The sequence below is a fragment of the Danio rerio genome, chromosome 1 (assembly GCF_052040795.2).
Source record: "Danio rerio strain M-AB ecotype USA chromosome 1, GRCz13ab, whole genome shotgun sequence".
In the NCBI taxonomy this organism is placed as follows: domain Eukaryota; kingdom Metazoa; phylum Chordata; class Actinopteri; order Cypriniformes; family Danionidae; genus Danio; species Danio rerio.
Genome location: NC_141021.1, coordinates 36880378 through 36905898, shown reverse-complemented (window position 1 = coordinate 36905898; position 25521 = coordinate 36880378). Strand labels below are relative to the sequence as shown.

General features: G+C 36.1%; 1 protein-coding gene across 4 annotated transcripts in view; it reads right to left on the bottom strand.

Moving 5' to 3' along the window:
* The window catches only part of epha6 (eph receptor A6), a 237470-nt gene that overhangs the window by 12762 nt on the left and 199187 nt on the right, over positions 1 to 25521 (bottom strand). For 3 of the 4 annotated variants that reach the window (XM_087237326.1, XM_087237327.1, XM_087237328.1), the window contains exons 6-13: positions 12097 to 12221; positions 11858 to 12020; positions 11300 to 11408; positions 7513 to 7583; positions 7291 to 7416; positions 6378 to 6563; positions 3791 to 3852; positions 198 to 407 (exon numbers count right to left, since the gene is read on the bottom strand). In XM_087237326.1, the coding sequence (XP_087093452.1) occupies positions 198 to 407; positions 3791 to 3852; positions 6378 to 6563; positions 7291 to 7416; positions 7513 to 7583; positions 11300 to 11408; positions 11858 to 12020; positions 12097 to 12221 (1052 nt within the window). Of the gene's footprint in view, positions 1 to 197; positions 408 to 3790; positions 3853 to 4136; positions 5611 to 5648; positions 6564 to 7290; positions 7417 to 7512; positions 7584 to 11299; positions 11409 to 11857; positions 12021 to 12096; positions 12222 to 25521 lie in introns of those variants that run through there. The other variant, XR_015476684.1, reaches the window with a different exon arrangement.

Below are 25521 nucleotides of genomic sequence, written 5' to 3'. Positions count from 1 at the left end.
TAATTACTCAATCAGTCTTCAGAGTAAGCCCTTAATCTCATGTTATACTGCTTAGATAAACTCAATCCAATTCCGTAACACACAACAAGCAGATTGCTGCTAAGCTCCAGAGATTGAGAATCAGCTTGGGCTCTCTGGATTGTTATTAACTGTGAACAGGCCTGAATGTAAATGAAGAGGGTGCATGTGTGGCTTACTGTGGTGGTGTAAGCTGCCTCCGGGTCGTCCTCCAGCACCCTGGACAGACCGAAGTCCGACACCTTACACACCAGGTTGTCATCCACTAGAATATTTCGGGCTGCCAGGTCTCGGTGGACATAGCCGATGTCGGACAGGTACATCATACCAGAGGCAATGCCACGCAGCATACCAACCAGCTGGATCACAGTGAAGTGCCCGTCATGCTTCTACAGAAGAAGAGCCAAAGAAAAGGAAATGAGAGGAGTGTGCATTGTATCATAATGAACGATGCAAATATTCACATTTATTTGAAATAATAAGAGACTATAATGTTAAGAGTGCTGTGGATGTAATTGATTCATCCAATCACTTATTGTCATTGAAGTTTGCCCTGAAAAATGGTATGAAAATGTGCAATGGTATGAAAAACCTACTGTCTGTCTTTGAGTAAACTACAGTATAAATATGAAAAATTGTAAAAACTGTGATGTCATGCAAATTTATACCTCATTTTGAAATGTGGAAGAGCGCTTATTTTTTTTCAGATTGTTAAGAACTTCTGATTCAGTGCCAATGGGAAAAATGAATACACTGTAAAAAATGCTGTAAATTTACATTATGGTAATTTTTACAGCATTACTGACAACTTTCACAGTTGTACCCCACTGGTTCTCCTGCACCCAACTCAGTCTGTGCTGGGATTGAACCGGCGATTCTCTGTATGGGAGTCAGTTGCTCTAACAAGGAGGCTAAAGACCACAGCCTCTAGCGTCTGTTACTAGAGCACCTTTTGAGGTCAGGGGAGTGAGGTTTACCTGCAAAGCACTTTGCTAGCTGGTCTCTGTTACACTCACCCGCCTAAACTTCACTCCCATCCCGGAGGGCCCCCCACTTGAAAATACCAACTGTATTTTCCAACCTCAGTGGGGCGACCCCTGTAATTTGTGTAAATGCAAAGGTGGGAGACTGTCTCCATTGTCATCGAAGCAGATGACTCGCTTCATTCCAGATGTCTTTTAGGGATGTAATTGTAGACCTACCTAGGCTACTGTGTTTATGACATAACGATATTGTGTAGTCCAATAATGTGACGAAGCTGCTGACAATATTTAAGATTATGAAATTGCTTTGAATGCGTGTGCGGCTGTTTTTTCTGTGATCACATTTGCATGTGACGACCACGTTTGCTCTATGTACATTTTTAATTTTTACAGTGTAGGAATAATAAACAGCAGAAAACAGTCAAACTACTTGCTCAAAAAACAAGCGTGTTCATGACTATACATAAAAAGTAAAATAATATAATAGGAAAATATCAGTTTACCACATAAAGTAGCATAATGGGCTGTTTTTAAGATCTAAAAATCAATGGAAATTAATGAGACTGAAAGTCTCGAGCCACAAAATTTCTAATGGCTGGGCTGCTTGTATTAGTTCAATAGAAGGAAAATCAAACTTGTTTTAAGTTTAAGGCTGGATTGAAAAATTAAAGGTATTTTATTTGTTATTAGTAATAACTACACTAACTACAATATATTTTACAAGAACATTGGGATAATTGTGTTACATTCCATGGTGTTTTGAATGTATTGTTGTGTTTGGTTTCTTTTCTCCCTCTCTCAACTTCTGTAACCTGTTTCTCAGCTAGGTGTGGAGGAGAGGAGGTTATATATATATATATATATATATATATATATATATATATATATATATATAGGCGACTATAATAAAGAAAATCTTCTCTAAATGTAAAACTAAATACATTGATGAGCATTGTAATACATGATAAATACTCTTGACATATGAAGGTGTAAAGTATGTAGCTCACAACAAATGTGGAAAGTTATTGCGTGTCATTTTTAAAAAACCCTTTACTGCTAATTTTATGTAATTTCGCTCACATGGATAATTGAACATTAATCAGATGATGTCATTACGCTGCTGTGCTGTCAGCCGATCGTTGCATTGCTGATCATGATTTCAAGGATCAATAAATCTGTTCTTCATAACACACGCAGCGATGTCAGATCAGTTTATCCAGACATTTAAATCTGATTTGTGAACTTGTTTGAAGAACCAAATTAGCCAGAGATCAGTTATCAAGATTAAAAGATCCAGGATCTGCCAAATCATCTTAAATGATAGTGGTAGGAAAAGGGAGGCTTCATGAAACACTGAAACATTCGAAGCAAATGTGTCGAAGCTTCGAAATGTTCCGAAACCCCACTCTACAGTGAAATCTAGTGGTAATTTTTTTATATATTACCCTGGGACATTAAACCCCACGTTGTAGAGTTGAAGCTTCAAGTGATTTAGTGAGTGGTGAGAGTTCTTGACTACCATACAGAGATAATGGGTTAATAGATTTTTGAAGCACTTTAGTCACGTGACCTGTGAGTTTTGAATCACTTTAGTCATGTGACCTAGGTGTTTTGGAGGATGCTACGGTGCAGTGTTTCCGCTTTGGGATATCCACACTGTGTCAAAGCATCAATTTCATGTCAGCCATCGCTACTTTGTAAAGAATTTGAAACCACTTCCAATTTGCTATTGAAATTTACCTTTGTGTTTGTAAGCCATAGGGAGGTGGGTGCTATTTTATTTTTAAAACCCTTTTTTTCTCGCATGTTTATGTTTTGTTAGGCAGTTTGTGTACATTTCTGCTGTTGATTAATTTTTACTTTGTCAGTTTAGACAGTTTTACTCCCTAACTAGCTAGAGTTTACTTTTGTTTGTTGTTTGTTGGCCTTTCCCCCTCCTGAAGTCTATTTTTTGCTTCCTAGTTTTTGTTTTATCATTGTACATTGTCCTGAATTTGTTGTGTTGTCATGAGAGCAGTGAACTGATCCACACTAAACCTTACTCCTAGATGTTTAACATCAGAGACAACAACTGTTCTTTATCTTCAATGATTAAATATTAAGAGTGACAATGTAAGTTATTCAATGACTCCTTCATCCTAACAATCAGATAATTAAAAAATGAAACAACAGAAATAAGTGCACTAAACTACTGTTTTATAGCATTAATGTAATTTGAACGTACAGTAAACTTTACGTTCTATACATTCCATGCTTTCCCAGAGATGGGTTGCGGCTGGAAGGGCATCCGCTGCATAAAAACGTGCTGGATAAGTTGGCAGTTCATTCCGCTGTGGCGACCCCGGATTATTAAAGGGACTAAGCCGAAAAGAAAATGAATGAATACTTTTTATGCTGTCATTGTTATTTTTTGCCTACATTTTCATTTCAGTCAATTAATTTACATTTTTTTTTGCTACCAATTTCACCCACTGTATATATTGTTGCTGGGAAGTATTACATTGACAAAAATTTGAGAAAGATAATATAAATATCTTAAAATGTGGTGATTTTTGAAATATTATTTTACGAGATCTTAAAGACTCCTTAGAAGTTTGCTCCCTGGGTGACAATCACTGTTTTAGACTACAACAATGCAGGATATGTCAACTTCCAAAAGGCATTTTATTTAAAATATCAATCTGTTGTCGCAATAGAAAAAAAAAACTCTCACTATAAAATGAATGTAGGTGACATAAGTGAGGAATTACAGATTTTCAAAATGTTTGCAATTTTCAAAGTTTTCATACCCTCAGAAAAGAGTCCAAGGAGCCATTCTCCATGTATTCCACCACAATCATCACAGGCCGACCTACAAAGAGGAAAACAGGACACCTGTAAGTAATGGACAAAGTTTCATGGAAAGATACTGAGAGAAATGGGACAGACATCACTACATTATTCATTGCTGTCTTAAAGGACTGGTCATTTCCACAATGTCGAATGCAAAAGTTCTGAAGGCTTCATCAGCAGTATTTATTTTTTGTGATATAATGCTAATTTAACATCTGCTCATTTTAGGTAGGCAGAAAATGTTGGATAAAATGAAAGACAGGATAAAACTACAATCACTTTTTTTCTTTTTCTGTTTTTCTTCTGAGTTATAATGGGAAGCAGGAAATGTGTAGCATGAAATCAGTATTTGTTTCCATGTCAGAGCATAGCTGTGAGTGTATTAAACTAAGCACACAAACATGTATCAGAGAAAAAATGGCTTTGGGCCAATGATGATTCAACTTATTCTGTAATTAGTTTCATACAAACAATGTGTAACATCACTGAAATAAAAAAACTGAGTTTCATGATTTTGTTATCTTTTAATTCATGTTTTTTTTTTTGCCTGCCATAATATTCAGACAAAGTTATATTAAGGTTATATCAAATAATATTTCATGTGTTAAATTTAATCTTGACAGAAAGACCATGCATAGGGTTATTACAAATACATATTTGTAACACAATGTAAATGCTTACAAATCTAAAAATGTGTTAGAAGTAAAATGCACAACCCCAAATCAGTAAAAGTTGAGACAGTAGGGAAATCCCAAATAAAATAAGTACTGATTTCCAAATTTACGTTGACTTGCATTCATTGCAGACAACATGAACACCATATTTCATGTTTTGCTTGGTCAGCTTAATTTCATTTGTAAATATACATCCTTTCCTGACGTTTAGACCTGCAACACATTCCAAAAAAAGCTGGGACAGGAGCAGTTTAGGGTTAGTTATCAGGTAAATTAGTTAAATGATGTGATTCGAAAGAGATGACATCAACAGGTGATTGTAATAATGACTTGGTACAAAAGCAGCATTCTAGAAAGGTCTAGTCCTTTAAGAGCAAAGATGGGCAGAGGATCGCCAGTTTGCCAACAAGTACTTGAGAACATTATTGAAATGTTTAAAAATAATGGTCCTCAAAAATGTATTAGGGCATTTGGATATTTCACTTGTATTTCAACAGTGCATTACATAACAAAAATTCAAGGAATCTGGGGTAGTTTTTGTGAGTAAAGCACAAAGGCGCAAGCCTAAGCTAAACTACGGTAATCTTCGATCCTTCAGGTGGCACTGCATCAAGAATCATCATTTATCTATAAGCAATATCACCACTTGGGCTGAGGACTACTTTGGCAGACCTTTGTCAAGTATCACAATACATAGTTACATCCACAAATGCTAGTTAAAACTGTACTGTGTCAAAAAGAAGCCCTATATTAACAGTGTCCAGATGCGCCATCGAGGCATCTGGGATAGCTGTGGTCAGATAAATCACTATTTCAGGTATTTTTTTAGGAGAAATGGATGTGTATTCTAAACTAAACTAGAAAATTATCCTTACATGCTGTTACCAGCAAGTTATTGGGTTGTGCCAGTGTGTTTGGCAAAAGTAACTTGCACTTTTAATGAAGTAGAGAAATACAGAACTTCAACTGTGATGACACCATTATTGCTGAAAAGTACATAGGAATTTTGGAGCACAATATGATGCCTCATTTTCCAGGGATGCCCATGCATATTTCAACAAGACAATGCAAAACCACATTCTGCACACATAACAAAGTCCTGGCTGTGGTGGAAGAGGATACAGGTACTTGACTGGCCTGCCTGCAGTCCCGACCTGTCTACAATAGAGAATGTGTGGTGCATTTTGAAGTGCAAAATGTGACAACAAAGACCCCTTGCTGCTGCCCACCATTAAGACTTGTTTGCAGGATGAATGGAACAAAATTACACCTAAAACATTTCATCACTTAGTGTCTTGAGTCTCTAAACATCTTTTAAGTGTTGTGAAAAGCAATAGCAACATTATAAAGTTGTATAATCCTTTACTGTTCCAACTTTTTTGTAATGTTTATTTAAAAAAAAGAAATTATAATAAAAAAATCATAAGGAACACATTAAATAATGTTTGTTGCATTGCCTGCAATGAAATACAGGTTAAAGTAAATGTAGAAATACTTTCTTTTTTAATTTTGTGTTTTCCAAATTGTTCCAACTTTTTTTGATTTGATGTTGTATTTATATATTTTTTTCTTTTTAATGTTCAATATATCAAAAGTGATGGTAAAGAAAATGGTAAGGTAGAATATTTTTTAAGATAGAAGTGTTTTCTGTCATGGTTAATACAAAGGTCCTATTAGTTTTTAACATTGATGAGGATAAAAATCAACAGAATAATTCTAAAGGATCATGTGACATCTATATTTTTTTAATTAATAAAAGACTGTTCTGTCAATCAATCAATCAATCAATCAATCAATCAATCAATCAATCAATCAATCAATCAATCAATCAATCAAACAAACAATCATTCATAGACCAAACTTCTCTTACTCTTTGTGACTACACCCTCCAGATGGATGATGTTAGGGTTATCGAACTGTCCCATGATGCTCGCCTCTCGCAGAAAGTCTCTTCTCTGACGTTCAGTGTATCCTCCCTTCAATGTCTTTATAGCCACAGGAATTTCCTTTTTTCCTGGTATACGGAGACGGCCACTGCACACCTCGCCGAACTCGCCTGCAGGACACAAGCACAACCTGATTTTACCAAATGCAAGAAGTTTGATCACTGTGATTGTTAATCTTGGAACATTAAAATCAACCAATCAGATTTGAGGAACAGGTTAAAATTATGTCAAGTTTAAGCTTACAATCAGGATGAGATGTTCCTACATAGTTCATATCAGGATTTCAGGAATATAGTTAGAGTTAGGTTTAGAAATTCATTTTTTAAAACATAAATAATGTTATTTGCAAAATGTGGTGAATCAGGAAAGTGTCAAACTGTAAAATCAGGATGTGCCAGGAAACACGCTCACAAGTTCATATTCAGTGTTGTAGTTGCGGGTTGTAATTTAACATACTAAACACTAGGTGGCAGTCAAACTATATCAAACAAAGGGACTCTTTGGGACAATTATTTTGCATTGAATTATTTCCTACTTATCTCACTGAAGATTAGATTCAAATCATTTTGTCTTCGGAGAATAACAAAGTGATTTTTCAGAGAGGCAGTTAAGGGCTTAACTGGGAAAATGATTTGAAATGTATTTTAATTAGACACAAAATTGCAACCAAAGCCTGAATCTGGAGACTAAAAGAGAGAGAAATATACATAATTTATTTTAAAATAACTTTATCTTGTAACTAAACATGTCATGAGTTAGAAATAATTAATTTTGGATGAAGAAAAAGCTGGAGTGGATTATGGGCTGCTGAGGCATAGCTGTAAAAAGAGATCTGACCTGCTCCGATGACCCTTTCGATTCGGATACGAGATGGATCGATTTCCTTGGCAAACTCATGAACGGCCTGTGAAGGGTCCTCATAAGTGTCAGGGTCAATGTACGTCTTTAATCCTGGGAATGGCACTATAAAAACAAGTCAAAGGTTACAAATTATATATATATTGCTAAGTAACTGTATATGTGAAAATATATTATGTGTATGCAATTAAGATCTCATACCGTGCCCGTTTTGATATTGAGTCCTTTTTTTGTCTTCTGACTTTATCTTTGATTTTATGTACCACTGGCACCTGTAGGAGCAAAGAGAAATGTAACAGACTAGTGCATATGTGGATATTTTGTGCATATAAATCCCATCTAGACACGTTCGTTCGTTCGTTCATTCATTCATTCATTCATTCATTTTCTTTTCGACTTAGTCCCTTTATTAATCTTGGGTCGCCACAGCGGAATAAACTGCCAACTTATCCAGCACGTTTATACACAGCGGATGCCCTACCAGCCTCAACCCATGACTGGGAAACATCCATTCACACTCATTCACACACACACACACACACACACACACACACACACACACTACGGACAATTTACCCTACTTAATTCACCTGTACTGTATGTCTTTAGACTTGTGGGGGAAACCGGAGCACCCGGAGGTAATGCCAACTGACACAGCCGAGGCTCAAACCAGCGACCTTCTTGCTGTGAGGCAACAGCCCTACATACTGTGCCACTGTGTCCCCCCACAAATGATTTTCTTTATTCTTATTTCTGAAAGCTCTATAAGCATTGTTGTAGGTGGTGCGTATAAGATGTTTAACCCATTTGTGCTCAAATTTTTTAAAGTGGTTTCATGCATGTAGCCTTGTTAATAGTGTCCTATATTAACATGCTTTGGATTTATTTTCTGTAGGTTTTTGATTTTTTTTTTTGTCCAAGAAAATTATATTTTAAATACGCAGCAGCTATATTTACAGGTGGGCAAATATGTTGTAAAAACCCTTCAATGTAAAATTTGCATAGAACGAGAACATGCAGTGTTTGAGTTAGCATTATAACTTAAAACAACTGCTTTCAACAGATTAATTTATATTCCAAAACACATGCATTGTTTAAAACTAGAAAACCACTCTATTAGAACTGCATAATTACAGCAGTCAAAGAAAAAACAATGACTCAAAGGGCAAAAGTAAATTTAATACTGCACTCCAAAATGATGATTTCTAACAAAACTAGTATTTTAGTAAATCTCTGAATGACAGAAATAGTCTAGTTAGTTAGTAGTTAGTTAGTTAGTAGGTTAGTACAAAATGAAGCTGCTGATGCTGTTTGTGGAGTTTTGTAATGACCCTAATAAGCTGAGATTTTGAGAGATTTAACAAGTTTTCAGTTGAGTTCCTCTTAGGCCATGTCCACAAGTTATTTTTGTAAACAAAAAACTTTTATTTCTTGTTTTATTTAAAAAAAAACAAAGACCCTGGAGCTTTTGAAATTTTCACCCTGTCAGAACAATCAAAACTTTTGGTTACAGTGTTTGTGGTTTTGTGTAGATGAACAGTCAACTTGTGTAGAAAAAGCTGTGATTTAGATAATACCTATGTTTGTGTGTACAGCAGGACCTACTGTAAGGTTGTGACTGGATTCAGTTTTAGTTTTGTGTTTTCTTCACTGATTCTTCTCATTAACAGCAGGAGTTCATTATTCTCTGTTCACTCAACATTTTACTCTGCTCTAGTGTTACTTAAACACTCTTTGTGGGAATGAGACCAATGGGAGAAGTTGATTTTACTCTGAGGGGATTTTGCTGTGTATTACATTATGTATTATTATATCAATTTATTATATCAATAAATTATTAAATTAAAAAAGTCTAATTTGAAGTAATATTGTCAGTTGAAGGGTTAAGTTATTTTTAGATGGGGTATTGTGAAAACATAAATCATTAAACAAAATTAATAACCTTTATTAACTTGTTAACACAGTATACCCTAATTTTCCATGATTTATATACTTACAAGGTATTTGCACATTTGCAATATTTGTTGCCACGTGAACTTATGACAAATTATAGGAAAAAAAAAACTATAGATTTATTGAAAGATTTGTTTTGTTTGGATGAATCTAGAGACCCTCATGATTATGATGATATATATTTGTGAATAAAAAATATTTTTTAGTAACATGAAACATGCCTTTATACGGAACGGTTTGCCTTCATTTTGCATCCTGGAATGAGGGGTAGGAAGTTGAAAGCCTTACATGACAGGAATTAAATCAATTCCTGTTTTTCTTTCTTGAAATCTTTTATTTATCATTAAAATGTCAACTATGAACTTTGGCAACTAACGTTGTCGGTGGTCCTAAATGGGTTAACTTTTGAATAGTAATAATAAATAAAAAAAATTGTCTTGATACAAATTCATCACAGAACTAGATCAGCTTCAAAATTGTTTATTTGAAAAATATAATATATTATAAGACAATGTCTAAACTGAAAAGCCCTGAATTGATGCAAGTATGAAATGTAAATTATAATAACATTAAACAGGTATGACATTTGTGTGTTACAAACAACTAAGGAGTAGTCAAAATAAATAATAAAAATAATAAATATAATATATAATAAAATGATGATATAATGAAATGGCTTAATCATGATGACTTAGTGGTTAGCACTGTCGCCTCACAGCAAGAAGGTCACTGAAAACTCAACTAAATTGGCTGATATGTATCTATGTAAATGTATGTGAATGTATGTATGTGTATGTTTGTGAATGAGTGTGTATGGATGTTTCCCAGTACTGGGTTGCAGCTGGAAGGGCATCTGCTACGTAAAACATATGCAGGATAAATTGGCTGTTCATTCCGCTTTGGCGACCACTGATGAATAAAGAGACTAAGCCGAAGGAAAACAAATGAATGAATGGCTTAATCACTGTACATGGTTCTGCAGCTAGTGTCTGTGGTGCTGAAGCCATTGTCTCTGTCCATGGTGCTGAATGGACAGCAATCATGTAACCATAAAACAAGACATAGTATGGCTGAACGGCTGCTGAAATGTCGAAATTAAAATGATGAACATCTCAAGAGCATTCATTTGTAAATTAATTTGGTTGCTCGACAAATGAGGACACTGGTTCTGTCCATCATCATGAGCCCCTGATTTATTTGAGAAGTGCTCGAAACCAGATTTTGCTCCCTGCAAATCTGCTCCAGCAGCTGAACACGGTGCCATCAGCCCCTGCAGCTGTGTGAGGATGTGATGGCACCGGGGCTCTGGCTGACTGAGGTTTCACACAGCGCACTGCACATGCTGATATTGCGAATCACAGGACTGTGTGGCATGTTTAAGCTTGCTGTCAGTCTCACAGCAGGACATTTCATGGCAGCAGACACGGACGCTGCCGGGAGCCTGCAGCATTCCGACTAATTAGGCAGCGACATGGCTCAGCCAATCGGAAAATAGGAAGGTGCTCCGTGGCCAACAGGCCTATTAGAAGATGGCTGGATAAGCAAGCAGCTAAATTAAGGGTAAACGAGTGAATGAACGAAAAGACATATCCATGACACATATAGCCATAGATAGACAGACGGGTAAAGGAATGAACTGACAGACGAAATAAAACGGACAGACAGACAGACAGACAGACAGACAGGCAGACAGGCAGAAAGATAGATAGATTGACAGATGGACCGACAGACAGACAGACAGACAGAGACAGACAGACAGACAGACCGACAGACAGACAGACAGACAGACAGACAGACAGACAGACAGACAGACAGACAGACCGACAGACAGACAGACAGATAGATAGATAGATAGATAGATAGATAGATAGATAGATAGATAGATAGATAGATAGATAGATAGATAGATATATAGATAGATATATAGATAGATAGAGAGATAGAGAGATAGATAGAGCAAATGCATAAGCATGACATCTGTTCATCTATCCTGGAGCATATTTACTTGCCCTCTCATTATTTGCTCCCTCATTACCTGCCAGTGATGAGAAGAAAGAGGGTGAGAATGACGAGGAGAGAGAAGCCCCCCACTGTGGCTGTAACAATCACCAACACCTGGCCCTGATCAACTGCCTCCTCAGAGTCTGAAAGCGTGAGAGAGAGAGGAGAGAGAGAGATTGCAATAGTGTTTGTGTGAGTGTGTGTGCACAAGTCAAAGAAAAAGAGATAAAAGAAGAGAAAGAAGCACAAAACAATAAAGTCTTTTTTTCAATAAGGTTCATGTTTGTGATAGGTGAGTGACATGTGTTCATACATTTGCAAGCTCATTTTATTAAGACTCCGAAACGGCTTAATGCCAGCTGACAGGTCTGTGGTATTTACATACTGTGCGCTAAGATAAGCCCAACAGCAATAGTGAAGTACTGAAATCACAGGGCATTCACAGTAAACAGAAAACGTTCTCTTCAAACATTTGTTTAAAACTCTATTCACGCAGCTGACATGGTATGACCACAATTTCAGAAAATTGGACATAACTACAGCATTTTAGGCTAACAGGTATTGAAATGAAGCATTTTAGAGAAATGCTTACCTTCATCTCCTGTGGCGAACTCAAACTTGGGGCTGTAACTGCTGTAGCCAGCGAGGGTTCGAGCGCGCACATGAAACGCATAAACTGTGGAGGGCTTCAGTCCTGTCACTATCACGCTTGGAGATTTTGTACGTGTAGATGAATAACTTAACTGTTCCTGTTCCTAAACAAGTGAAAAAGGAAAAGATTTAACCTACAGTTCATTATTACAGTATTAGAGAATCAAGTAGTTTAATTACCTTTTCATAATACTTAATCTCATAGTCCAAGATGGCAGCATGTGGCTGTTCAGTTTCCTGCCATGAGAGGGCGACACTAGTTTGAGATGCCCAGTCTTTTCTCACCACACCTACCAGAGACGGACCTAAAAGACAAAAACAATTAGTTAGTAATGAAAATATGTTTTATTAAAAGAATAGACCCAGGTCAGGGTAAAACCATGTTTAATTCTCAGCAATTCTCAGCATTTTCAACAACTTGTGGCAGACCAACAGGCTTCTTCCCCACTTAGGTTAAGTCCCAAGCACTTGCTCTCCTTGAGGGGATTTGGACAACATGTCCACCCTTCTCCTGCATTTTGGACACCACTGTAATGATTGATCAGTCCCTGGCCGACAGGAAGAAAAAGGCGGAGATCCAACAAACTTAAAAATACTTTGATAAATAAATAAACACAAAACAAATGGGCGGCAAGAGTCCCTTATGACAACTACCATCAAACTGAAAGCAAAACAAACATAAGCTCTAGGTCTGGTCCTCTCTGATCTTTCACTGCTGTCTCTTCCCGAGTTTTCAAAGCTCCTCTGTGAGACTCAAGTGGTGCACACAACTGACAATAGTTAACACTTATGGTACTGGCCTCATACCGCTCTCATGACTCTTTGCTCCACCGTATTCACCAAAATAATACTATTCATCAGATACTCATGCAGAAACCATGTTTATAAATGAGCTAAATTATTGAAAACTTATTATTAGGGATGTCCAGATCCAATCACATGATCAGAAATCGGGCCTGATCATGCAGTTTCGGACTCAATTGGAATCAGATGTAACCAAGGGGCTGTTTAAAAAAAAAAGTGGTTAAGAAAAGCGGGGATTAAAGTCAAAAACCTGACTTCAATGAGCCAAACTAAATGTCCACGCCTAAACTGGTTCCTTAACAGCAAGTTCACAGCAAGTGAGCCGCGTTGGTTTTAAACATAAAATAATGTAAACATAATAATCAAAAACTATGGCTTGCAACATAGCAAGAGAGAAACTGATCAGAAATTGCAGATAATCTCAATAAAAAAAAATAGAACATTATCTAGGCCTAATACACTGAAATTGTGCTTGACTGCGCATGCGTGCGCGAGAGAGAGAGCTAGAGAGAATGCACGCTTACTGCCAATTGTTGCTTTCAATAAAAAGTTTTAATGCATTGCAGGCTACACTGAAGACCCTAATAAGTTGACTGAATTAAATTAATTGAGTAAATTCATTGTCTCAATTTAATTGAGTAATGGAGTCTCCCAAAACTTGCATATTTAAGTTTATTCAACTTGTCTGTTTTGTAGATTATACTTATATTGTTCAGTTCACCAACGTTAGTACTTAGATATAGTACTTAGGTAAACTCAGGTTTATTATTGCGAATCTGCCATTTATAAACCTGACTTACCAAAATAAGCATGGCTTTTTCTCTAAGCTTGTTTATGGACTTGAAAAAAATATATAAAATAAATAAATAAATAAATATTTATTCTCATTCTTTTGTTTAGCACATCTATAGTTATGGGGTGGCATTGAGTTAGACCTCCTTTTTTACAGAAACAGCAGAAACAGCAACGAGTTCAGCATAACATAATTTTGTTGCAGAGACGGTATTGCTTAAATAGCGGCAAGGTAGAACATGGAAGCAACTTAAAGCAGCAAGCGTGCGTATGTCTGTGGTCTGGAGGTATTCTAAAGTTGATGATGACAACACAAACTGTGAGATAGGTCATCTTAGCATTGCAAGAGGTAAAAATGAAAAGGCTACATTTAACACAACAAACCTGATAAGGCACCTCAAAAACAAACACCCGACACAATACAGCATTTGGGATAATGTACTATAAGAGCTAAAACACTCTTCTAGTGTTTTTGTATGGTTTATTTAAAAACTAATTTAGAAAGGAGCACGTGTTTATGATTGTTTACGGCTGTTCTGTATTTGTTTATGATTGATACACCATCAGATGATTCCTAACTCACTAAAAATATCCTGCTTCTTCCAGTATCTTCATCTTAAAGAACCTCCCCCCTCCCAAAACCTCATTCGTCCCCCTTTTCTAGATGCCGACATGGTGGTCCAGTGATTAGCACTGTTATCTCACAGCAAGAATGTCTCTGCTTAAAGTCCCTACTGAACCAGTCGGCATTTTTGTGCAGAGTTTGCTCGTTCTCCCCGCGCTTGCATGGGTTTTGCTCCGAGTTCTCCAGGTGCCTCCCACAGTCCAAAAAACACGCAGCCTAATTAAATTGAACATACCAAATTGGCATCATAGTCAAGCTCCTAGCAAGCCGTATATCTCTCCTCAGCCATGCTTATATCTGTCATTAGCCAGAAATAAGTCAGGGGAGTTTATCGAGATATACCTGAGCTCAAACTCCCCTCTCGCCCTGCTAACTGGAGGGAGCCCAGGGCTCAAGGATTTTATAAGCTCAGGGTTCTCTCCTGGTACAACATGCCAAACAAGCTTATTACCAATCATCAGCTAAGTGTGAACTCTTGAAAGTATTTTAACAAAAATAATCTTGCATGTTGTGAATTTGATTACTTAATGCTGGACAATTTTGCAACACTCTTTTGTGGATGTACTTTCATATCTGAAAGTTGAGCATAACTCACGGTTACACTATTTTGATGGTCCATTTGAGTATAAGTAGACTGTCTGCTTGATATGTTGTTACTGCTCCTTCAACAGACATTCAACTGACGATAAGAAACTTTGCAAGTACGTGTCAACTTACACTAACCCTAACCCTAACCTTAGGCTAACAGTCTACTTATAATCTAATGAGAATTAGTTGGCATGTTGATGCAATGTAACTTAAATTCAACAAACAGACCATAAAAATATAGTGTGACCAAACTCACATGGAGACATGTGTTTTAGGTTCTCCAGAAATGTAACCAATGCCAAATCTTTCACTTGAAGTGACAATTTTGACTGCAAGTCTATCTATAAGTACCTCGTTGACATCCCTGTTCAATTCAATTCACTTTTTGTACGTTCGAACAAAGTCACTATTTGCTTTAAATATATTAATATATTTCTCATGACATCTGTGGCGTAAAACATATGCTGGATAAGTTGATGGTTCATTCCGCTGTGGCGACCTCTGATTAACAAAGGGACTAAGCCAAATGTAAATGAATGAATAAATATTGCAGGCATTTTTGCATCTATATATATATATATATATATATATATATATATATATATATATATATATATATATATATATACTGTATATAGGAAGAGTTTAGATGCAAAAACCGCTATGTGCCGCCAGAAATGACAATCAAAGACAATAAAAATAACCTTTTGCCTTGCCAAAAAAACTGAAATTACTGAACCTACACACAGGAGCCTGGTAAAAATGCACATTTTAAAAGAAAATTTCTCATGGCATTTAGAGTTTTTTCTAAACTCTTTACATATATTCAAACATTTACATGAATGTTTTATTGTGTGTGCATATCTATGTCTATCTGTCAGTCTGACTGTCTTTGTGATTTTTAAACCAGCACAAAAATGAAACATTTATGTTATGCAGTTTTTAACAAAATAAAAAACAAACAGCTTTTGGACATCATAGCACCTGCTCTGGCAAACAAATCAAGCTCCGATACCATGTTTCAATTTATGTGAAATGTTTTTCCCCCTTTTAGCACAAGCTTTGAAATTTTGCTCATAATTATAATTATCCATCTCTGCTTATGCTATGTGAAGATAATGCACTCAATCATGGTTTAGTGAGGTGGAAGAGCCCAAGAAAAACACAAAGAAAATCCATTAGAGACCTGCATCTAAGGCCATTTACAATTAGTACAATTAGTAAAGTCTATAAGCTTCTGCACTTAAGATGGTGCATGCGCAAATGCACACTCAATACAAACAATAATATACACACAAAATTAATACTGTAAATAAAAATACTGCCATCTCTCTAACACTGTACACTTCAACAGAAATCATTTTCCTTTTTTCCCCCTCTTTCACCCCAGTGACTGAAGGGACGCCCACAGGAAGGTGGAGCTGATCTCTAATTGAATCCTGGAGCAGATTAAAGTAGTGGGTGAATGGCATTAGCCAGACTGATTGAATTTCTCCCAGGTAAATATTCACTCTGGAAGCCCACGGAGACTGCCTGCACGGTAATCACTACCTCTGTCAAAGTAATCAATCTCTCACTGTTAAAACAGCTGGGAAAATATAAGGGGTGGACAGGGAACGGGAGGGTTTTAGGTATGGTAAGTTGCAAAGAGAGGATTTTAGGGAGCTGGTATAAACAGCAGAGAGCGGAGTTTGGTGATGTGCAGTATTGAGTCTTCTGGGATATCAGCGAAAGTGATTTGGAGAGAAAATAAGCGAACAGGACATTGGCTTTGCTAAGGTTACCACCTGTGACATGATCTCTCCCTCAGTCTGTCTCTCTCGTTCTCTCTGTAACCACAAGAGCTTTATCTAAATGTGCGATGCTGTCTATCTTCCATCTACTATGTCTCTACAAATTTGCTCTGTGGAGATATATTGGAGTGGTGTTTGATGAGACCCCCATGTTGTTTGTCTGACTTGACTCTGCGCTAAGGAAAATGCTACTCGCTGAATCTCTCTCATGAGAGACGGCTCATCTTTTATTGAAATGGGACGGAAGGTGACATCTGACTACTTTTAGACGTACGTGAGGAGAAGACTTGTAGGTTTTGTAGGGAAATATTGAAGACAGAGAGACTGTAGAGAACAGGCAGGGCCTCAATAAATGATGAAGCCTCATCACGTCGCTATTTACAGAGGCAGAGATTGATTTCAGAATGGAATATTATACAGGGCCGAAGAAGCCCTGAAAAGTATTTTTTTTCTGATTCTGTGGCTGCCTGACCTTTGTCGGGGTTGTCAGGCAGTGAAAGGGCAGGAGCCTGAACTTGGCTGAAAGAACAAAATGGCATTATGACTGAAAACAGAGCCAGTGAGAGTTGGCCGAGAGTGAGTTCATGATGAATTTAATATTTATCTTCATGAAAAATAGAAATATTTCATGACATGTTGGACAATATGATTAGGAAAGTATTAAAGGGTATCTATTTTACCCTTTTTTCAAGATTTAAAGTATTTTGTCTCCAGATCGAGTCTGTAAAGTTTCAGCTCAAAACACCCATCAGATTATATATATCTTTCAGAATATCGTAATTACTGCTCTGAACACTATGTAGCTGTTATTGTGGCCTGTTTCTTTAATGTTAGCTCTACCTGCCCCTCATTCCCTCATGCCTGTCAGAGTGTGCATCAATCTCCGCCTCGGCTGCATCAGATAAACAGCACAGTGACAGACATGAAGGAAGCAGATCTCATGAAACGTTTTTGTGAGAAATACCACAGTAGGAACTTTCCCAATTATTGTTTGATGTATTTGTTGTGAAGTTAATGAGTTGATGAGAATGCTGAGTCACACACAATTGTTTTGGTTGGGGTTTGGGGAAAAAGGAGCGAGGACCCAATTGCAGATAAATAAGGATTTATTATAAAATACAAATAAAACAAAAAGGCAAAACAAACTACCCCGAGGGGGAAAACATGAATAAAAAAGCAAAAAACAAACTTGATCGGGCTGGCAGGACAAAGCAGGACTGGATATCACAGGACAGGGAAATATTGACGACAAACTGGTACAGGACAGAAGACAGGAGGAGAATGGAAGCAGAAGGAAATTAACACACAAACAGATGAACACAATTAACTAATAATGTGTGAACAAGGAGTGACTAGACAATAGATGGGAGAGCACATGACAAAGAGACAACACAAGCTATGGGCTCACATCAAAACAAGACTAGAACACACAGCCAATGCGAGAACTCATTTACCGCATAATCATGACAACACAAGCACGTGGTGCATGTAAACACGCATCATGTGCTAAACAAAACACCAACAGAAAGACTGAACGCAAGACACGGATACACAATGAATGAAAACACTCACCATGCACTCACACTCGCAGCCTGCATGTTTCATCCCAGTGCCGACAGAAACTTAAACCAATTGGACTGAGACGCTAGGAATGAAACACCACGCTGCAGACAGACCCACGTGAACACCCAGACATGAGTGCGCACCTGCAAACACGCAAAGACCTCACGTGCCCGCATCAAGCGGGGACAAGCACAGTCCATGCGTGTTCACAAATGGCGCTCATACAGAGATAAACACACACACGACAAAACAAGTGCTCGACCCAAGAAAACTCGAGCCGAGCACAACAGGACATAGAGCTAGTCTCTGGACTCTGCCACTAAAACAAGAATTTACAAGACCAGAGTGGCAGAACAATGACAACAATATTTTTATAAAGTTCACTCACTCACAAACAAACACAGACAGACACACACACAGCGCACGCATTTGCACTGTTTTAGCACACATATGTGACAGAATACAAATTAATATTCACTGCTGTATGGATATCCGTTGTGTTAATGTACAAAATAAATCTCATTTAATGTCCACAAATCAGGATTGAAGCATCTTCTTTTATAATTGTACTTACACGCGGCTGTGGTTATGAAGACGGTAACATCCCTGTAATTCATAACAAGCTTGCACTGTTTTGAAAACGTCTTAAACTTGTAAAACTTTTAGGCTCTTTTAGGGTTTTAGATGCTATTTTAAAAATAGTACATGGAACGACAAGTCTAAATGTATTGAAAAAACTGTCATATATTGTAAAAAAACTGTAATTTGAACACAAAACTGTTATTAAATAAACAAAATTAAATGACTTTGGCCACCAAACACACTGAAGGTAAGGTCTTAGGACCATGTGCTCCCAGGAGGCCCTTCTCCAGTTGGCTAAAGCCAAGCTTTTAAGCTTCCTCTGGCCTGTAGGGGGTGCAAATCTCTAAAATGAATTCTAAAGTTTAAAGTTATTACAAAAAAATTAATATAGATTTTATTTTAGGCTATATTTAAATTTAAAGCTTCTACTGAGTTTTCAGAATTAAGTTTTAAATGGCTGTCACCATATTTCATGAATTGATTACCCTAAACATATGATTTTTTGTAACCTCCCTTTGTCTGGCAATTAGAAGAGCAAAGTTTTTTCACCACAGTTAAAATGTTTTTAAAAGTCTAAAAGACATGACAAGTAAAGTTCTTTTAAATGTTTTTTTTTTTTTTTTTTTTGCTTTCAGTAAGTTCTGATTTGTTAGCAAAAAAACTTCCTAGGTTGTGTTCCTGTGGGTTTCCCTTAGGTGTTCTGGTTTCCTCCACAGTCCAAAGACGTGGTATAGGTGAACTGAATTCCTAGGCTTTCTACGAACCTTTCTATGAGCAGGATTTGATTATATCTGCAGATCAATGCTAAAATTGCGAAACAGGCTGCTGTAACGTTTGCAATTATATAAAATAAATAAATAAATGCAACATATATGAACAAATACAGACCTTTAAATGTTCAATATGTTACCAATTACAGTAAAGCTACACACAGCATACATTTAGTCCTTTTGGGTTCAAAAGCAACACGCAACATAAAGCCCAGTCAGTGCAAACCTCTCAAATGTATCTTTAATCTTCAACAGCACATAAACTCTTGGTAGAAAATAATTCTGTTATTCCGAGTTCATAATAGTCCAATATGTGATAATAATAGTTAAACATGGCAGTTTGTTTGTGGTTCAGGAAAAAAAATAAAAAATTGCTCCTTTGTTTTTTTTTACTGCTTCTCCTTTGTTTTTTTTTTCACGCTTTGCCCTCGCGTTTGTCCATTTCTGAAAGGATTGAATGTCAGAACCACATCAATAATCACACGCACGTTATTATCATCAGCTCAAGAAGTTTGTTATTTAAAATACAGGCATTCTGCAAGCACTCTGGAGAAAGTGAAACTGCTCAAACTTTTAGACGGGCTTGTAAAAAACAACAGGACACGGCAGATTTTGTTTATATGTTAGATATTTGTTCATCAAGATGACTACAAGGTTTGATTAAGCTCAAGTCAACCATGGCTTGTTATTATATGTATATATTATAACGGTATAATGACGGTTCCTTTGTTTTCATTCTCCTGCTTTTCCACAAGTAAGTGACTTATCTCTGCAAACCAATAGCTTTCAGCTATGCACCTAGCTCTGCCTTTTGGTTCCATTTGGATGTGTTAGATACCTTTTATAAGCTGAAGGAAAGTACGTGAATGAGTAATTTGATTCAAATAAGAATTTAGTTATCAGATGGATTCAAACTGCAACATTTCTCTACTTTCCACTGAAATAGACTAAAGTTCATTGTATCAGAAACTTTCATGCTTACTGCGAGGCCATGATTCTTAAGCACTCATAAAGATTTAATGTTGTTTCTGACAAAAACATGAACATTTTGTAGTCGCTTCATCATAACACACTGAAAACTAAATTGTCATAACAAGCCTTAGTTGGTAATTAGCCTGAAGCACAAAGAAAGTGAAAGAAACCGAAAGAAAAAATTGCTAACACAAACACATCCAAACATATACATTCAAAAGGAAGACGGGAAAAAAAGTGGCGCTAATGTACAATCATTATGTTGAGCTGACCTGCATTTTTATTTTAATTAGCTTTCCTGCTTCGCTTAAGGGGATCTTCTATTGACTCTCACACCCAAATCATTCCACGCTCCTTATGGATGCTGCACAATGCCTAAATGATGACTTTCCCCCATAATCAGCAATCATAGCACACTAGTGAAGCAATCACTAAAGCCAGATTAAGGATAATTGGATGTTGCTTGTTTTCACTGGGTGCATTTTTTACACTGCCTTCTCTTGCAGATAGTTAACTGAAATGACTGTCAAAGGAATGCGCCACATTGCAAATGTAAATGCACATGCAGGTGGGCACACATTAAACATGCAAAATAAGTTCTTGCTTTGTCAATGTAGCTCCAGAGGGGACATGCAAATAATCCTTTTAACTTCCACTCTAAGAATTTTATTGGTCACACTTTATTTTTATGGGGCATTTGTTGAATTTAAGTTACATAGCATTTACATGTTAACTAATTCTCATTAGATTATAAGAAGATGGTTTGGTGGGGATTAGAGTTATATAAGTTGGCATGTACTCGCAAATTTTCCTACAGTCAGTTAAATGTGTGTTGAAGGAGCAGTATCAACAGATATTAAGCAGATAGTCTCAAATAGACCACCAAAATAAAGTGTTACCATTTTTTTTACCATTAAGCAGATAAACTATGGACAAAAGGTCAACCATTACTATGCCAGTTAAAGTGATAAAAACCTGTCCATACATCCTCATTTCTTTGTGCTTTCAAAATATATCTTTACACGCATGGGAGGAGGTGAGGAAAAATACACCTCATTTAATGCACATTTCCCTTCTATTTCCTATTGCTGTTTGACAGACTTCACTCCCCCCACCCGTCCTGGAATTATATACAAGATTAAAAAGAAAAGCTTCCCTATAGCTCCTATAATCTTCTCCACTAAGTGTATCTCATATAGTCAAGTTACAATAAGTGAACACACTCTTATGAGAGTGCAGAACCTGAGCTCACCCTGCTGAGTATTAGAAATGTGTAGGTGGAGCTGTGGCGTAATGCCAAGCATGTGAGAGATGTTTATGTACATGTATCTAGACCTTCTTGCTGTGAGGCGACAGTGCTAACCACTAAGCCACCATCCCAACCCACAAAAATGATTAAAACTTAAAAATCTGAACTTTACAGCAGCCAAAAATGAATAGGATTTGTACAGGCTCTTGCTTTGAGTGACTTCAGCACATTTGCAGTCACAAGATATAACTAATCTACGACAACAACTCTTCTTCTTCATTCATTTCCACAGTTCAGTTACTATAGTTTGTCTTTTAGTAATAATTTTGTTGCCATTTTCAGTCAGGCTAAGTTCAGAACTCTGGGTTTACCATTTTAATATTTCAGAAATGTACTGCTTTATACATTATGGACAACAGAGCTCATTGTCTTGCATACATCTTTTTTGGCAGATTGACCAATGAACACATGAATGACCTGCATGTTGTCAAATGATCTTATGTAGCTTTATAAGAAACCCAATGCATTTAGTCATTCTCTTTTCAGCTTATTCTCTTATCCAGCATATGTTTTACACTGCAAATGCCCTTCTGGCTGCAACCCAACAACGGGTAGCACCCATACACTCTTGCATTCACACACACACACACACACACACACACACGCACACACACACACACACACACACACACACACACACACACACACACACACACACACACACACACACACACACACACTACGGACAATTTAGCTTATTCAATTCTTACTCTGATGACAAATACACAGTTACAAAACACAAAATAAATGTATTAAATAATAATAATAATAATAATAATAATAATAATAATAATAATAATAATAATAATAATAATAATACATATAGCTGAAAGCAGCCATTAGGGGCCAAGTAGTGCTGAGCCAGAATGAGCAAAGCAGTCCAGAGGCAGAGTGTGAACAGCAGTCCAGAGGCTAAAAGCAACAGTTAGTAGGCAGCATCAGACCAAGTGAAACAATAAGATTTTAAATTCATTTAAAGTATGAAGTTTCCTCTAAAATATCAGAAAATCATTAAAACAAAAAAATGTATGGATTAATTATTGGTTTATAACTTTTGACCAATAGGTGGCAGAGTTACACATTTGATGTGTTGTGGTCAATGTTAGGTGACAATGATGCACAACAAAGTTTGGTGTCTATATATTTAAGCGTTGCATAATAATTCTGACCTTAACTGTATATTTATATATATATATATATATATATATATATATATATATATATATATATATATATATATATATATATATATATATATATATATATATATATATAGTTGAAGTCAGAATTAATTGCCTCCTTCAAATTATTTTCTTCTTTTTAAAATATTTCCCAAATGATGTTTAACAGAGCAAGGAAATTTTCACAGTATGTCTGATAATATTTTTTCTTCTGGAGAAAGTCTTATCTGTTTTATTGCAGCTAGAATACAAGCAGTTTTTTATTTTTTAAGAACTATTTTAAGGACAAAATTATTAGCCCCTTTAAGCTATATTTTTTCTCAAGAGTCTACAGAACAAACCATTGTTATACAATAACTTGCCTATTTACCCTATCCTGCCTATTTAACATAATTAACCTAGTTAAGCTTTTCAATGTCACTTTAAGCTGTATAGAAAATATGTATATGTGTCTTGAAAAATATCTAGTCAAATATTATTTTTGTTCATCATGGCAAAGATAAAATAATCAGTTTTTAGAAATTAGTTATTAAAACTATTATGCTTAGAAATGTGTTGAAAAAATATTCTCTCTGTTAAAATTGGGGAAATTGGGGAAAAAAATAAACGAGCGGTCTAATAATTCAGCGGGGGCTAATAATTCTGACTTCAACTATATATATATATATACATATATATATATATATATATATATATATATATATATATATATATATATATATATATATATATATATATATATATATATATATATATATATATATATATTAAGAAAGGGAACATTTGAGATTCAGTTTTTATCTACTGACAGTATATAAACTAATGTAATCTTATTATTATTCAATTAGCCAAAGAGCTCCAGCTCTAATATTTATGGTTTGTGTTTAACTGTTAATGTCTTAAAAAAAAGATGAAGCTCACACTAATTTGTAGTACAGTGTGTACATAGTGTCAAATTCACAAATATTTGCATTAATAATCATTTAATCAAGTTTTACAGTGTAAGAGAAGAAAGAAAAGAAAAAAAAACATGAAAAATGTGTTTTCGGTTTAGAGCAGCTGAGGTTTTATGGTGTTTGGCAGAGAAAGAGTTTACCAGGTGCTCTGAGAAAGAGAAGATCCAACACAGACTTTGACAAGGCCATGTTTGATTTGTTCTCAGCAATGAAAACAACTCCAATTCAGATTGAGAAATGAATAATGAGAGACAATCGAGTATTTGTCTAAACACACTCAAAAAATCATCCACCCCCAGATACACATGCGGGTCTCTCAGAGGCTCACAAACAGCAGCAATTAACTGAAGAATGAAGCAGCTGCAGTGGAAATGCAGTCGATACGGCAGAACTCAGGAAGAGCGCAGGCCGATACATGTAATTACAAATGCATGTGAGATGTGCACTAGCTTATTTTTTCATTAATGACTGGATGCTTGGGTCGTTACGCCTTTGTAAAGTGTGATAGGTCATTGTGAATGTGGGATTTTAAGAGTCTTTGAGTATTTTCATGATTTGAGAGTCAAATAGCCTGTATTTGGGCCAGTCAGTATTTGTTTCAATTAAACTGGCTTTTCTGGAATTGCGGTGAAGCATGACCGCATCGAACACGAGCAGTTTGAGCTGAAGAGAGTTGGTTCATCATAATCAATACTAATTCCCTTCTTTGTAGTTCAGGGGTAATTAACAAGCTACAGTAAATTAGCGTCACACCTCTGTCTCTTGAAACGCACGGGAGGTGGTATATGTTTCTGTTCAAATGCAAAATTTGTAAGGTTCCAATAATTTTACTGTTTTGGTGTATTCCATTAGTCCATTACCTAAGAATTAGGAAGTAAGTAACTAGAACTACTGAGGCAATCATTTTGGGTTTTAAATTCTGTAATCAAATGTTAAAATTTAATATCTTTTTTTTTTAAATAAAACCCGTATAACAAACACACACACACACACACATATATATATATATATATATATATATATATATATATATATATATATATATATATATATATATATATATATATATATATGAGCAATATCACACGAGTAGCAGTGTAATACGGGTGTATAACAACACTGTTATACAATTACAGTTAATGTACCACCAGTGACAATATACAGCCACATCTCACTGCTGGAAGCATGATATTGCATTTATACAAACAAGGAGATCCTTTTGTATGAGGAACCACTTCTTTCGCCATTCCTTTACATCTGCAGTTGGTCAGAACAACAGAAACTGTTGCTAATTTACCAATGTCCCTTTAGACTTATAAAGATTCTGTAGCGTAATATACAAAGTGATGACAAAACAGGTGACTTTGCTCACATTTTAAGATTATAAAGCTGAACGGCATGAAATGCCATTAGTCTACAGAAATGTATTTCTCTGTTGCAATCAGAATATCATAATAATTTGTATATCAGAATAACACAATAATCATAAACAGTTTGATGAACTGTTGTCCGGTTGACATAATCACTCTCCTGCAAGAGAAAGCTCCTGGTTGGTTAATGCAGTGCGGATGTAAAGTTCAGATTTTCCAACTCTGGCGATTAGTGCGAAATGCACAATACGTGCGTCAATCACACAAAAAGCTCAACTCGCTGATTCATTTGTGCAAATC